This window comes from Colossoma macropomum, unplaced genomic scaffold, assembly GCF_904425465.1.
Source record: "Colossoma macropomum unplaced genomic scaffold, Colossoma_macropomum, whole genome shotgun sequence".
Lineage (NCBI taxonomy): Eukaryota > Metazoa > Chordata > Actinopteri > Characiformes > Serrasalmidae > Colossoma > Colossoma macropomum.
The window spans coordinates 7,012,767-7,025,198 of record NW_023494810.1 but is presented as its reverse complement, the minus strand read 5'-3'; the positions used below and the strand labels follow the sequence as shown (position 1 = coordinate 7,025,198).

The window sequence follows — 12,432 nt, the reverse complement described above, 5'->3', positions numbered from 1 at the left end:
AATAAAATATCCCAGGCTTATTACATACTAAGCCTTGTTATTCAGTATCTACAGGGACTTCAGTGCAAACCAGCTGAGCTATTCTATGTAAGTTATAGAAGTGTGTAACAAAACTTTGCTGGCCATTTAAGGGGATAACTCACATTAAAAGTTAACAGTTCTTCTCTTGTAAAGTTACTATTTTAGAGACATTTGTTTTTCTTTGGACAGTGATGATTTGCTTATGCTCACATTGGTTTATTTGCTTGGGTTTTGTTTTATAGTTTTAATTTGTAGCAAAATCTTACTAAATGTAATCTTATCTTAAATCTCATTTTATCAACAACAACAACACTTACTTACTACTACTTACCTACTACTTACTTACTACTAATAAAATGATGCGTCCATGTGTTACCAGTTTCCTTCACTAACATCTCTTTATCTGTTCATCTTCACTAATTTTGCTTGTTTCTTACAGATAATTTGTTGCTGAATGAGTAGTTTGTTTACTAACTTGGTGAAACTGTGTGTCGGTGTTGTGTGAGCGCTGGAGCTCCAGAGTGAGCAGATGTTTTGTAGCTGTGGGTCAGTGTGAGTAGAGAGCGTGTCTGAGTTTCCCACACTGAGTTGTCTGTGCTGAGATCAGTGGAGTACAAAAGCTGCAGAGAGCTGAATGGATCATTAGTGCTGGTTAAAGACTGTGAGCTGTATTGTAGACGGAGTCTGACGTCACTCACCATCTGGAGGGAAAGATCCTCACTGGCTGAGCTGTGACATCACTGCTCACAGTACCTTCACTCTTAAACACACAGTCAAAGAACGTTTTTTGTTTATTTAATTTCCTGCCAAAACAGCAAAGTAGGGCATCAACATCATGCCTCTGTGTCTATCAATATTAAGTCTTTGCAGCCCATATTCTCATCAGAATAAAGTGACGTAATGGACGTAACCAGCTCAACTCAGATTTCTTTGGAAAAAGTGAGAACAATCATAGCTTAGTGCTTCTTCACTTTTCTTTTTGTCATTACTGACTGTAATTAAACAAAACATTGTATTTTGGCTTAAATTTGAGTTTTAAACTTTAATTGATAGCCAGATAATGACATGTAACAGCTGTTTTGCAACTCATCCAAGCTATGTGCTTTTTTTTGACGATCATTCCAAGACCCTCAACATTTTGTCCCATTATTTCTAAAATGTTACCCTCTCAATCCCAACCCCAGCCCCTTTGAGTTGGATAGTTTTAATTATAGAAATATTTTACAAAAAAATAATAAAAAGCATTTTATTCTCAAAATATCTGCTTCATAATTTCTTATAAAAACTCCAAAAAATGCATTTCAAGTTCATATAATTTATATATAATACTGTCCCAAAGCTTTAGACAGTCTGGACTGGTTGTCACTACAGGGATCCCAATAGCCGGGTGTTGTAGCAGGGATGTCTCTAGAGATTTATGGACAGGGGGGCTAAGCCTTTACTTAGGGGGTCTGGGGGCATACTCCCCCAGGAAGATGTTTTTTTAATGGCCTCACAAGGTCAGTTCAGCAGCAACAGGAGGAAAATGTATCAAAAAATGCCTGTTTGGTCAAATTGGCACACAGAGGATCTGTCTCTTCATAGTGTATTAAGCAGAGACCTTTGATGACTTAAAAGCTACATCTTTCCACCCACATCGATCACTCAAGTGCTTTAAAGTCAAGCAATGCTCTCTCCTCTCTCTTAGATCAGCTGCACCTCCTAACTATGTTATTCAAATACACAGATGACAGATTGGTACAGTCTCAGTTTGTGCAGTCAGTGTGATTTTGTTCTGACGTTGTTCTTACGTGTTTATTAAAAGTTATATTTTCTCAATTTATTTTTTTAATTTAGTCTCACAAATGAAGATTTATTAAGGGAATAACATCTACAAATTCATTATTTTAACTAAAAGCTCAAACAACACTTACTCGCTTTCTTCAGCTCTTTCAGTCTCCTTCAGCTTCTTTCTCTCCTTCTCCTTGTCTGTGTTTAGTAACCTGTTTTTATTAAACTCAGATTTACCAGAGCTCAGTGATCAGTGGGTTCATTTTTTTTTTCTGAGAAGGCAGAAATCTTCATACCTGACTTTCACAGCTGCCATCTCTTAACTACCATCTACAGGGATATTAAACATGATCAACACAATAAGCCTATTAGCTGCATGTAGAAAAAACAGCTTAAATCTAATACTAATGTGATTGTTTGAAATTCTTAATAGAAATATGAAAACAAATAATCTATGAAGTGTTGGGTAAATTTACCAAGACAAAGCTACTATGATGCAGACTGAACACAGCTGTGTCCGAAACTGTGCCCTATTAACTACATAGTGCACTATTTTAGGGTTCCACCATTTTGTAGTGGTGTCTAAAAACACAGTGCAGAAGACTCAGTGCACTCAGACAATCCCACAATGCATTACAATATGTAGTGTACAACCAATGTACCGTAGCAGATATGGGATACCCATAATGCACTGTGTTGGTTGGTTTGGAGATTCATGAGCAGCTTCTCTGAAGAGGATTGCAGCTACAATGGCGATGTCTCCACAGTCGTCTCTTCAGACCTGTTACAGATGTAAGGAAGCTCTTCTGATGTGTTCAGTCAGACTCAGTGGTTATAGCTGACTGGTGGAATCACATTTATAGTGTTAATGCAATGGAATCTGCTGTTGCAGAGTAATGAGCAAACCTGTATGACGTAGTGTCTGAAACTGTTTACTACCATCACAAATTCTGCTCCTTATAATAGTGCTCTATATATAGTGATCCAGATTTTCAAACATAGGGTACAGTGATCAGAGGACCATTTCAGACATGGCATCCGTCGTCAAAGACAGTGTCCCTTGTGCATCTTAATGACGTCAGCAAGAGTCGCTCTCAGTCAGGCCAAAGGCCTCAAAGGTTCCTGAATGGTCACCTCTCACCCAGTTCTACAATGATGGACATACCCAGTAATTAACCTGCGTTATTCATGAGTCTAATGATTAGAAAGCTAGACAGACAGCACTGTGTAAGGTAAACTAAAACACATGCATGTATTTAACTGTAAAAAGTAATTAGCATTATAAAAGAGTATGGCTGACTAATTTTTCCATAGTTAATTAATCTTATCACTGCAAAGCCTATTTCATAATGTAGCTAGTATAGCTGGTGATGGCTGACTCTGTTTCAGTGAGCGGGTTGGCCACCCTTTGGCTACAGCTCTGGTCAAAGCCCCACATCTATGACGAAAATATATTTAACTGAATGTACTTGTCGTGCATCCCTGGCCAGAAAGTGAGGAGTGAAGAAAAGGTCACTGCATGAAAAAAATTAAGAAAACTGGATTTTTATTTTCGTAATTTTAATATAATTTGTGGTAATATATCACAACACTTGCCTGAATTATGCAAGACAGAGAACATAGTTTAACAACTGTAAGTTGTCTTTACAAAAGACACATTTTAGATATCCAAAAGAATGAAGACAGTATTTTACTTCGATTAATGATAATATCACAACGTTTGAATTCTGTGAGATACAGAACAAAGTTTAACATGGTCGTCTTTAAAAAAGACAAATTCAGATTTACAAAAGATTTAAATCAGTGAAAAACTACAGAAATATTTCTCAATATGAGAATATCTAGAGGAAAGTTGTGCTGTGACAACATAGTCACTGTTATTTCCATTGGAAATGTTCAGATATTCAGTTTGAATTTGTACCATTCAATAAAGAATGTGTCCACAGAGGATGAGTAAAATATCTAATACAGACAATTATTTTTCAGACTGAGTCGTTTCAAGTTAAACTGAAAACTCAGCGTTTCTGAAAGAAAAAAAACACACAATCACAGTCATCCATGCTTCATTGTGAACATCTGATATCATCTCAGACAATGTCATCACTCTCCTTCTTAGAAGGACAATTCGGATACTTATAAAGTCAGCACTTTTCAGTAGGTCATGTGATTCACATGAAATCCTCATAGAAGATGAAAACTGGAGCATTTTGAAGTATAAAAATTTCCCCACAAGGGAAATAAGGATTTAAACAGTCTTTTGGGAAAAAGAAAAAATACAAAACTGTGCTTCAGTAGCCTAATATAGACTTCTGTGCTCACATATGTTTTGTTTTGCAGTCATTTTCACTCTGAAGGCATCTACCAGGGCCTCCAGAGGGCGCTCTGAGCTGAACTCTTCTCCTTGCTGATGGTCAGTTGGTCTGTGGAGCTCAGCAGAGGGAGATCACTTTCCCTCCATTTCTCTTCTGTTGATGGCTGCAGGTTCTGGAAGTGGTTCAGCAGTTTTCTCTGAGACTGTGTCTTCACATCATCCTTGGATAGGAAGTGTAGAACTTCATGAACACATCTGGAGAAGCCTTGACTGACAGCTGTTGAACTGGTGGAGAATTCAGGCTGTTGCTGCTGCTGCTGTCGTCTCAGGAAGCTGAGCGTCATCTCCAGGATGTCTGCTTTCTCCAGCTTGGAGTCGGGCTGCTGGTTGAGGAACTCTGGAGCCACGAGAGTCTTGAGCTGCTCAATGCTGCTGTTGATACGATCTCTGCGCATCTTCTCCACCACTGGCTTTCTCAACTGCAGATACAAAAGGAGAACATGGTTAGTGAACTGGACCCAGAACATTGCTGACCATTTATAAAGTGGGTAAAAATTGTCATTTGTTTTCATTTTAATTGGCTCCCAATTTACCTTGTTGTTGAGAGGTAGGTGCTCCTTTGAGATGGTCATTGCTGAAGTGACTGCAGGAGTCATGGCTGTATCTCAGTGCTGTAGATCTCTCTGTGTAGAGTGAGTCTGATCTACACTGGCTGAGTCTCCTCTATTTATACTCCCACATCTCCATATGAATGTGTGGGTCTTGGGCTTGTTGGAAGTTCTCACAGTTTGTAGCCAATGGTAGAGCTTGGACAGACAATGAGGAACGTCCAGCTGCCATATGTTGGGTCATTTTCTAGCTAGGGACAATGTTTGTGTTTCAGGAGAGCAGGTGGAGGAGTGGGAGTGATGGAGAGGGACTGTGTGAATCTGGGAAAGTGGTGACCCTTTAAAGAGAGCAGATCTGCTGCCTGATGCTGAGATCAATGTCACTGACAGAGCACACGGCCATCACAGCACACGTGTGGAGCTGATACTGCTCACTTACATTCCCCTATATCACTTTATTCTCATGCATCATCGAGACCTTTGATAAATTGTGCCAAAAGTTTGGGCACCCTGGTCAAATTCCATGTTTCATTGATTTCTCAGTGAAAATTAGTGAGCACATACTTTACAGAGAACGATTTAGTGTACAATTTTGTACCTGAATTAGCAGAAAAACTCCAGATTTAGTTTGTTCTCTAAGGAGGATGTGTTTGACTTATTTTCACTTACAAAATCAACCTCTCATCACATCACAACTAATTTAACTGAGGGTGCTCAAACCTTGGCATATCACTGTATATAGTTTTGGTCCAAATGTATCAGGTCACTCCATCAGATCTGCTTAGTGAATTTCTCCACATCGTAAGTGTGTCTATTCTCTTGTGTATTGTCTAAATATTGAGGGTTCAGGATATTAATGACCATAGACCATAAATCTTCCCTCCAGAGCTTTCCCACACTCTGACCACTGAAAGAGAGGATAGTGAACAATAGAAGTGTGTCTCTTCACATGCTAATTCACCTTTAGAAGATCAGATTCAGCCACTGAGAATTACGGTCAGGGTTGAGGAAACACTGACCTTTAATGGAATTTACTGAGTCAATAAACATTCACAGCTTTTCTAAAATGACTAACTGATTGTACATTTTTTTTGCTCTGTATAAAATTGGTTTTGTATAACACTAGAAAGGGTTCTACTCCTGTCTAAGACCATTTTCAGGTACAGATTAGAACCCTTTTTGATAAGAGTGCAGAATAAAAGTTTATTGAGTCTGGTTCTTGCTATTTTTTCAGTCAATCGATCAGTCAGTCAAAGAAATGTACTACTACAAATAATAATAATAATAATAATAATAATAACAATACTATTTATAAATTGAACAACTGCAAACACCTTTTTACTTATTACTATTAATAATAAAATGATGTTCATCATTCATGTGTTTCAGTTCCTTCACTGTCACATTTTTCTCATTTTGTTTTGTGTGTTTATTACAGATAATTTGTTTGTAATGAGTAGTTTGTTTACTAACTTGGTGAAACTGTGTGTCGGTGTTGTGTGAGTGCTGGAGCTCCAGAGTGGGCAGATGTTTTGTAGCTGTGGGTCAGTGTGAGTAGAGAGCGTGTCTGAGTTTCCCACACTGAGTCGTCTGTGCTGAGATCAGTGGAGTACAAAAGCTGCAGAGAGCTGAATGGATCATTAGTGCTGGTTAAAGACTGTGAGCTGTATTGTAGACGGAGTCTGACGTCACTCACCATCTGGAGTGAAAGATCCTCACTGGCTGAGATGTGACATCACTGCTCACAGTATCTTCACTCTTAAACACACAGTGAATGTCAAAGAACAGTTTTTTGTTTATTCAATTTTCTGCCAAAACAACGAAGTACAAGAAAACAGTAAAGTAGGGCATCAATTATCCAAAGTAAAATATCCAGTCTATCAATATTAAGTTGGTCCAGTCTTTGCAGCCCATATTCTCATCAGAATAAAGTGACGTAATGGACGTGACCAGCTCAACTCAGATTTCTTTGAAAAAGTGAGAGCAATCATAGCTTAGCGCTTCTTTATTTTTGTCATTAGTTTTTTTAAATTAGAGTTTTAAAGTTTAATTGACGGCCTGATAATGATTTACATGTAACGGCTCTTTTGCAACCCAGCTATGTACTTTTTTTGACAACTGTTGCAAGACCCCCAACATTTTGTCTCATCATTTCTTAAATATTACCCCCTTAACCCCAATCCCAGCCACTTTGTGTTTGCACCAATGCTTGGGTAGATTTTTAATTATAAAAATATTTTACAAAAAAAAAGTATATATTTTAAGCTTAGCTGACAGAAACAAAATAATAAGTAATAAAATGATAAACATTTAATTCTTAAAATATCTGCTTCAGAATTTCTTATAAAAACTTTAAAAAATGCATTTCAAGTTCATATAATTTATATATAATACTGTGCTAAAGCTTTAGACAGTCTGGACTGGTTGGTCTTACAGGCTTTCCTAATAGCTGGGTGTTGTAGTGAGAATGTCACTAGAGATTTATGGACATCTAAGCCTTCACTTAGGGGGTCTGGGGGCATGCTCCCCCAGGAAGATGTTTCCTAATGGCCTCGAAATGTCTGTTCAGCATCAACTTTTAGAGCAGCAACAGGAGGAAAATGTATCAAAAAATGCCTGTTTGATCATGTTGGCACACAGAGGATCTGTCTCTTCATAGCGTATTAAGCAGAGACCTTTGATGACTTAAAAGCTACATCTTTAAGTTTGCGCAGTCAGTGTGATTTTGTTCTGTAGTTGTGTTTACATGGTTAATAGTCTAGATCCTATGTGTCAAACACAAAGCCCATAACACAGTCCTCTTCGGCCTGCAAAATTATTTTAGTTTTCTATTTATTATTATTATTATTATTATTATTATTATGAATATTAGCTCGTTTTACCCTGAGATGCACTACAGTCCCCAGCAATGCACTGCAACATAGTATGAGTTCTGACCCCCAACAACAATCTCTGGGCCAGTGGAAAAGATGCCTGGTGTCTAGATCAAGCAAACAGGCAGTTAAAAAAACAACATAAAACAGTTTCTATTTAGAAGTATTTTTGAATAAGTATTCAGTGCCTATTTTTCTGTTGCAGGTTTGGCATATTTTGAATAAACAGTGGTCCGTTGGGGTCGTGGCAAAGTGTTAAGTAAAAATGAAATAAAAACACAGCTGGCCCACTGATTTGTTGAGATTTTTTTATTTGGCCCTTTTAGTGGTTGAGTTTGACACACCTAGTCTAGATAATGGTCATAGTGACCATTTGACAGCACAAAAATGATATTTTCTCAATTTTTTTTTGTCTCACAATGAGGATATATTAAGGGAATAACATCTACAAATTCAGAATTAATTTTTACTGACAGCTTAAACACTCAATTTCTTAAGCTCTGTCAGTCTCCTTCAGCCTCTTTCTCTCTCTTTCCTTGTCTGTGTTTAGTAGCTGTAATGGCCCAGCCTGCGCTGCAGGCTGCAACGGCAGCAAGGTGCCATAACTTCAGGGAACTCCAATTCCCAGAAGCCCTTGGGCTGATTAGGCTGAACTTTACACACCTGTGGACTCCTCTACTTAAGGCTGTGGCAAACAGCAGACCTTTGTCACACCTTTGTAGAGGGGTGACCGGTATGGTACGCAGCCCAGGTGGGTATTTAAAGGAAAGAGAAGAAAAGGAAAGAGGGCTGGAAACACAAAAGCATAATTTCCTCAAAATTACTTAAAAACCACAAGAAGGCCTGAGCTCCAACGGCTCCAACCATACAAAAGGTGCTCCACTAAGAGCAACTAGTGAAACAAAGTCTGCCTCCCCCTCATAATTACAGAGGAAGTGACTTTTGTTTTCTGATTATCTCTTATTTCACATTTCTAGTTCAGCCTTTGTTTGAGCTGCTTTCAGTGTCTGCTTTGTTTTCCCTTTTTCCCGCCTTTTATTTCCCGCTCCTTGAGGTGTTTTACCCGATTGTGACCTGTGCTTCCCGTGGCACAGCAGTCCACGGACTGCCGATCAGTATATCGGCGGTTCGAACCTGGCTCTGGGTCACCTCAACCCCAACGTGCCAACTTCACATTCCATTGCCTCAATAATTGTATAACACCGTTTCTCATGGGTTTTCCTCTTTGCACCTGGGTCCGTCTCCCTGCCCGTAACAGTAACATTATTTTTTATTAAACATTTTATAAAAATTTGAGAACTCTGTGATCAATGAGCTCATTTTTTTGTCTAAACTGGCAAAAATCTTCTCACCTCACTGGCTTCTACAGAGCTGCCATCTCTTAACTACCATCTACAGTGATATAAAACTGTGTTACGATCAACACAACACTTATATCTAATACTAATGTGACTATTGATTTTTGTTTTCATATTTCTAGTATTTTGAAATAATCTATGAAGTGTTGGGTAAAAATTATCAAGTCAAAGTTACTATGATGCAGACTGATCACTGTGTCATTGGTGAGATTCCAGCTGTGTCCGAAACTGTGCCCTATTCACTATGTAGTGCACTATTTTAGGGTTCCACCCTTCTGTAGTGGTGTCTAAAAACACAGTGAAGAAGATTTAATGCACTCAAACAATCCCACCATGCATCACAATAAGTAGTGTACAACCGATTTACCATAGCGGATATAGGATACCCATAATGCACTGTGTTGGTTGGTTTGGAGATTCATGAGCAGCTTCTCTGAAGAGGATTGCAGCTACAATGGTGGTGTCTCCACAGTCGTCTCTTCAGACCTGTTACAGATGTAAGGAAGCTCTTCTGATGTGTTCAGTCAGACTCAGTGGTTATAGCTGACTGGTGGAATCACATTTATAGTGTTAATGCAATGGAATCTGCTGTTGCAGAGTAATGAGCAAACCTGTATGACGTAATGTTCAAATTCATTTACTACCATCTCAAATTCTGTTCCCTGCATCTTGAGTGTCTTGCTGACATCATTATCACTCTCTGTCAGGCCAAAGGCCTTGAAGGTTCCTGAATGGTCACCTCTCACCCAGTTCTAAAATGATGGACATACCCAGTAATTAACCTGCGTTATTCATGAGTCTAATGATTAGAAAGCTAGACAGACAGCACTGTGTAAGGTAAACTAAAACACATGCATGTATTTAACTGTAAAAAGTAATTAGCATTATAAATGAGTATGGCTGACTAATTTTCCATAGTTAATTAATCTTATCACTGCAAAGCCTATTTCATAATGTAGCTAGTATAGCTGGTGATGGCTGACTCTGTTTCAGTGAGCGGGTTGGCCACCCTTTGGCTACAGCTCTGGTCAAAGCCCCACATCTATGACGAAAATATATTTAACTGAATGTACTTGTCGTGCATCCCTGGCCAGAAAGTGAGGAGTGAAGAAAAGGTCACTGCATGAAAAAAAATTAAGAAAACTGGATTTTTATTTTCGTAATTTTAATATAATTTGTGGTAATATATCACAACACTTGCCTGAATTATGCAAGACAGAGAACATAGTTTAACAACTGTAAGTTGTCTTTACAAAAGACACATTTTAGATATTCAAAAGAATGAAGACAGTATTTCACTTCGATTAATGATAATATATCACAACGTTTGAATTCTGTGAGATACAGAACATAGTTTAACATGGTCATCTTTAAAAGAGACAAATTCAGATTTACAAAAGATTTAAATCAGTGAAAAACTACAGAAATATTTCTCAATATGAGAATATCTAGAGGAAAGTTGTTCTATGACAACATAGTCACTGTTATTTCCTTTGGAAATGTTCAAATATTCAATATGAATTGCTACCATTCAATAAAGAATGTGTCCACAGAGGATGAGTAAAATATCTAATACAGACGATTATTTTTTTAGACTGAGTCATTTCCAGTTAACAGCTGTTCAACTGAAAACTAATAAAAACCAAAACAAACTGACAGTTTCAGTCATCCATGCTTCATCGTGAAGGTCTTTTTTACATGTCAGACAATGTCATCACTCTCCTTCTTAGAAGGACAATTTGGATACTTATAAAGTCAGCACTTTTCAGTAGTTCATGTGATTCACATGAAATCCTCATAGAAGATAAAAATGCTCCACTAAGTTTTCAAGTACAAAAATTTCCCCACAAGGGAAACAAGGATTTAAACAGTCTTTTGGCAAAAGAAAAATGCAAAACTGTGCTTCAGTAGTCTAATATAGACTTCTGTGCTCATATGTTTTGCTTTTCAGTTTTTTTCATTCTGTAAGCATCTACCAGGGCCTCCAGAGGGCGCTCTTAGCTGAACTCTTCTCCTTGCTGGTGGTCAGTTGGTCTGTGGAGCCCAGCAAAGGGAGATCACTTTCCCTCCATTTCTCTTCTGTTGATGGCTGCAGGTTCTGGAAGTGGTTCAGCAGTTTTCTCTGAGACTGTGTCTTCACCTCATCCTTGGACAGGAAGTGTAGAACCTCATGGACACATCTGGAGAAGCCTTGACTGACAGCTGTTGAACTGGTGGAGAATTCAGGCTGTTGCTGCTGCTGTCGTCTCAGGAAGCTGAGCGTCATCTCCAGGATGTCTGCTTTCTCCAGCTTGGAGTCGGACTGCTGGTTGAGGAACTCTGGAGCCAGGAGAGTCTTGAGCTGCTCAATGCTGCTGTTGATACGATCTCTGCGCATCTTCTCCACCACTGGCTTTCTCAACTGCAGATACAAAAGGAGAACATGGTTATTGAACTGGACCCAGAACATTGCTGACCATTTATAAAGTAAGACAACAATAGTCATTTTTTAATTTTAGCAGGTTCTCGGTTTACCTTGTTGTTGAGAGGTAGGTGCTCCTTTGAGATGGTCATTGCTGAGGTGACTGCAGGAGTCATGGCTGTATCTCAGTGCTGTAGATCTCTCTGTGTAGAGTGAGTCTGATCTACACTGGCTGAGTCTCCTCTATTTATACTCCCACATCTCCATATGAATGTGTGGGTCTTGGGCTTGTTGGAGGTTCTCACAGTTTGTAGCCAATGGTAGAGCTTGAACAGACAATGAGGAACGTCCAGCTGCCATATGCAGGGTGATCTTGTAGCAGGGGATAATGTCCATGTCTCAGGGGAGCAGGTGGAGGGGTGGTGAGGATGGAGAGGGATTGTGTGAATCTGGGAAAGTGGTGACTCTTTAAAGAGAGCAGATCTGCCGACTGATAATGGGATCAGTATCATTGACAGAGCACACGGCCATCACAGCACACGTGTGGAGCTGATACTGTTCACTTACGTTCCACTATCACTTTATTCTCATGAGTCATCAAGACACAAATTCTGTCAAAAGTTTGGGCACCCTGGTCAAATTCCATATTTCATTGATTTCTCAGTGAAAATTAGTGAGCACATACTTTACAGAGAACAATTTAGTGTACAATTTTGTACCTGAATTAGCAGAAAAACTCCAGATTTAGTTTGTTCTCTAAGGAGGATATGTTTGACTTATTTTCACTTACAGTATCAACCTCTCATCTCATCTAATTTAACTGAGGGTGCTCAAACCTTTGCATATCACTGTATATAGTTTTGGTCCAAATGTATCAGGTCACTCCATCAGGTCTGCTTGGTGAATTTCTCCACATCGTAAGTGTGTCTATTCTCTTGTGTATTGTCTAAATATTGAGGGTTTAGGATATTAATGACCATAGACTGTGATTCTTCCCTCCAGAGCTTTCCCACACTCTGACCACTGAATGAGAGGATAATGAACAATAGAAGTGTGTCTCTTCACATGCTAATTCACCTTTTAGAAGATC

The 12,432-nt window shown here is 38.8% G+C and overlaps 2 protein-coding genes across 2 annotated transcripts; both read right to left on the bottom strand.

The window, feature by feature from the left end:
- Nucleotides 1-4,149: 4,149 nt before the first annotated feature.
- Nucleotides 4,150-5,435, bottom strand: LOC118799672 (transcription factor HES-5-like). Its single transcript, XM_036559652.1, has 2 exons — nucleotides 4,696-5,435; nucleotides 4,150-4,581 (listed from the first exon to the last, which is right to left on the bottom strand). The coding sequence occupies exons 1-2, from the start codon at nucleotides 4,756-4,758 to the stop codon at nucleotides 4,150-4,152; spliced, it is 495 nt and encodes a 164-aa protein (XP_036415545.1). The 5' UTR covers nucleotides 4,759-5,435.
- A 5,478-nt stretch (nucleotides 5,436-10,913) lies between these two features.
- On the bottom strand, nucleotides 10,914-11,547 carry LOC118799667 (transcription factor HES-5-like). Its single transcript, XM_036559646.1, has 2 exons — nucleotides 11,456-11,547; nucleotides 10,914-11,342 (listed from the first exon to the last, which is right to left on the bottom strand). Exons 1-2 carry the CDS (start codon nucleotides 11,516-11,518, stop codon nucleotides 10,914-10,916), a joined length of 492 nt encoding a protein of 163 aa, XP_036415539.1. The 5' UTR covers nucleotides 11,519-11,547.
- Nucleotides 11,548-12,432: the final 885 nt, after the last annotated feature.

What these genes read in the sequence shown, in the direction of transcription:
- LOC118799672 (XM_036559652.1), bottom strand. Translation starts at nt 4,758, where the DNA reads ATGACTCCTGCAGTCACTTCAGCAATGACCATCTCAAAGGAGCACCTA. An exon ending in ACCTACCTCTCAACAACAAG is followed by an intron (nt 4,582 to 4,695) that starts GTAAATTGGGAG and finishes TTGTATCTGCAG; the next exon opens with TTGAGAAAGCCAGTGGTGGA.
- LOC118799667 (XM_036559646.1), bottom strand. Translation starts at nt 11,518, where the DNA reads ATGACTCCTGCAGTCACCTCAGCAATGACCATCTCAAAGGAGCACCTA. An exon ending in ACCTACCTCTCAACAACAAG is followed by an intron (nt 11,343 to 11,455) that starts GTAAACCGAGAA and finishes TTGTATCTGCAG; the next exon opens with TTGAGAAAGCCAGTGGTGGA.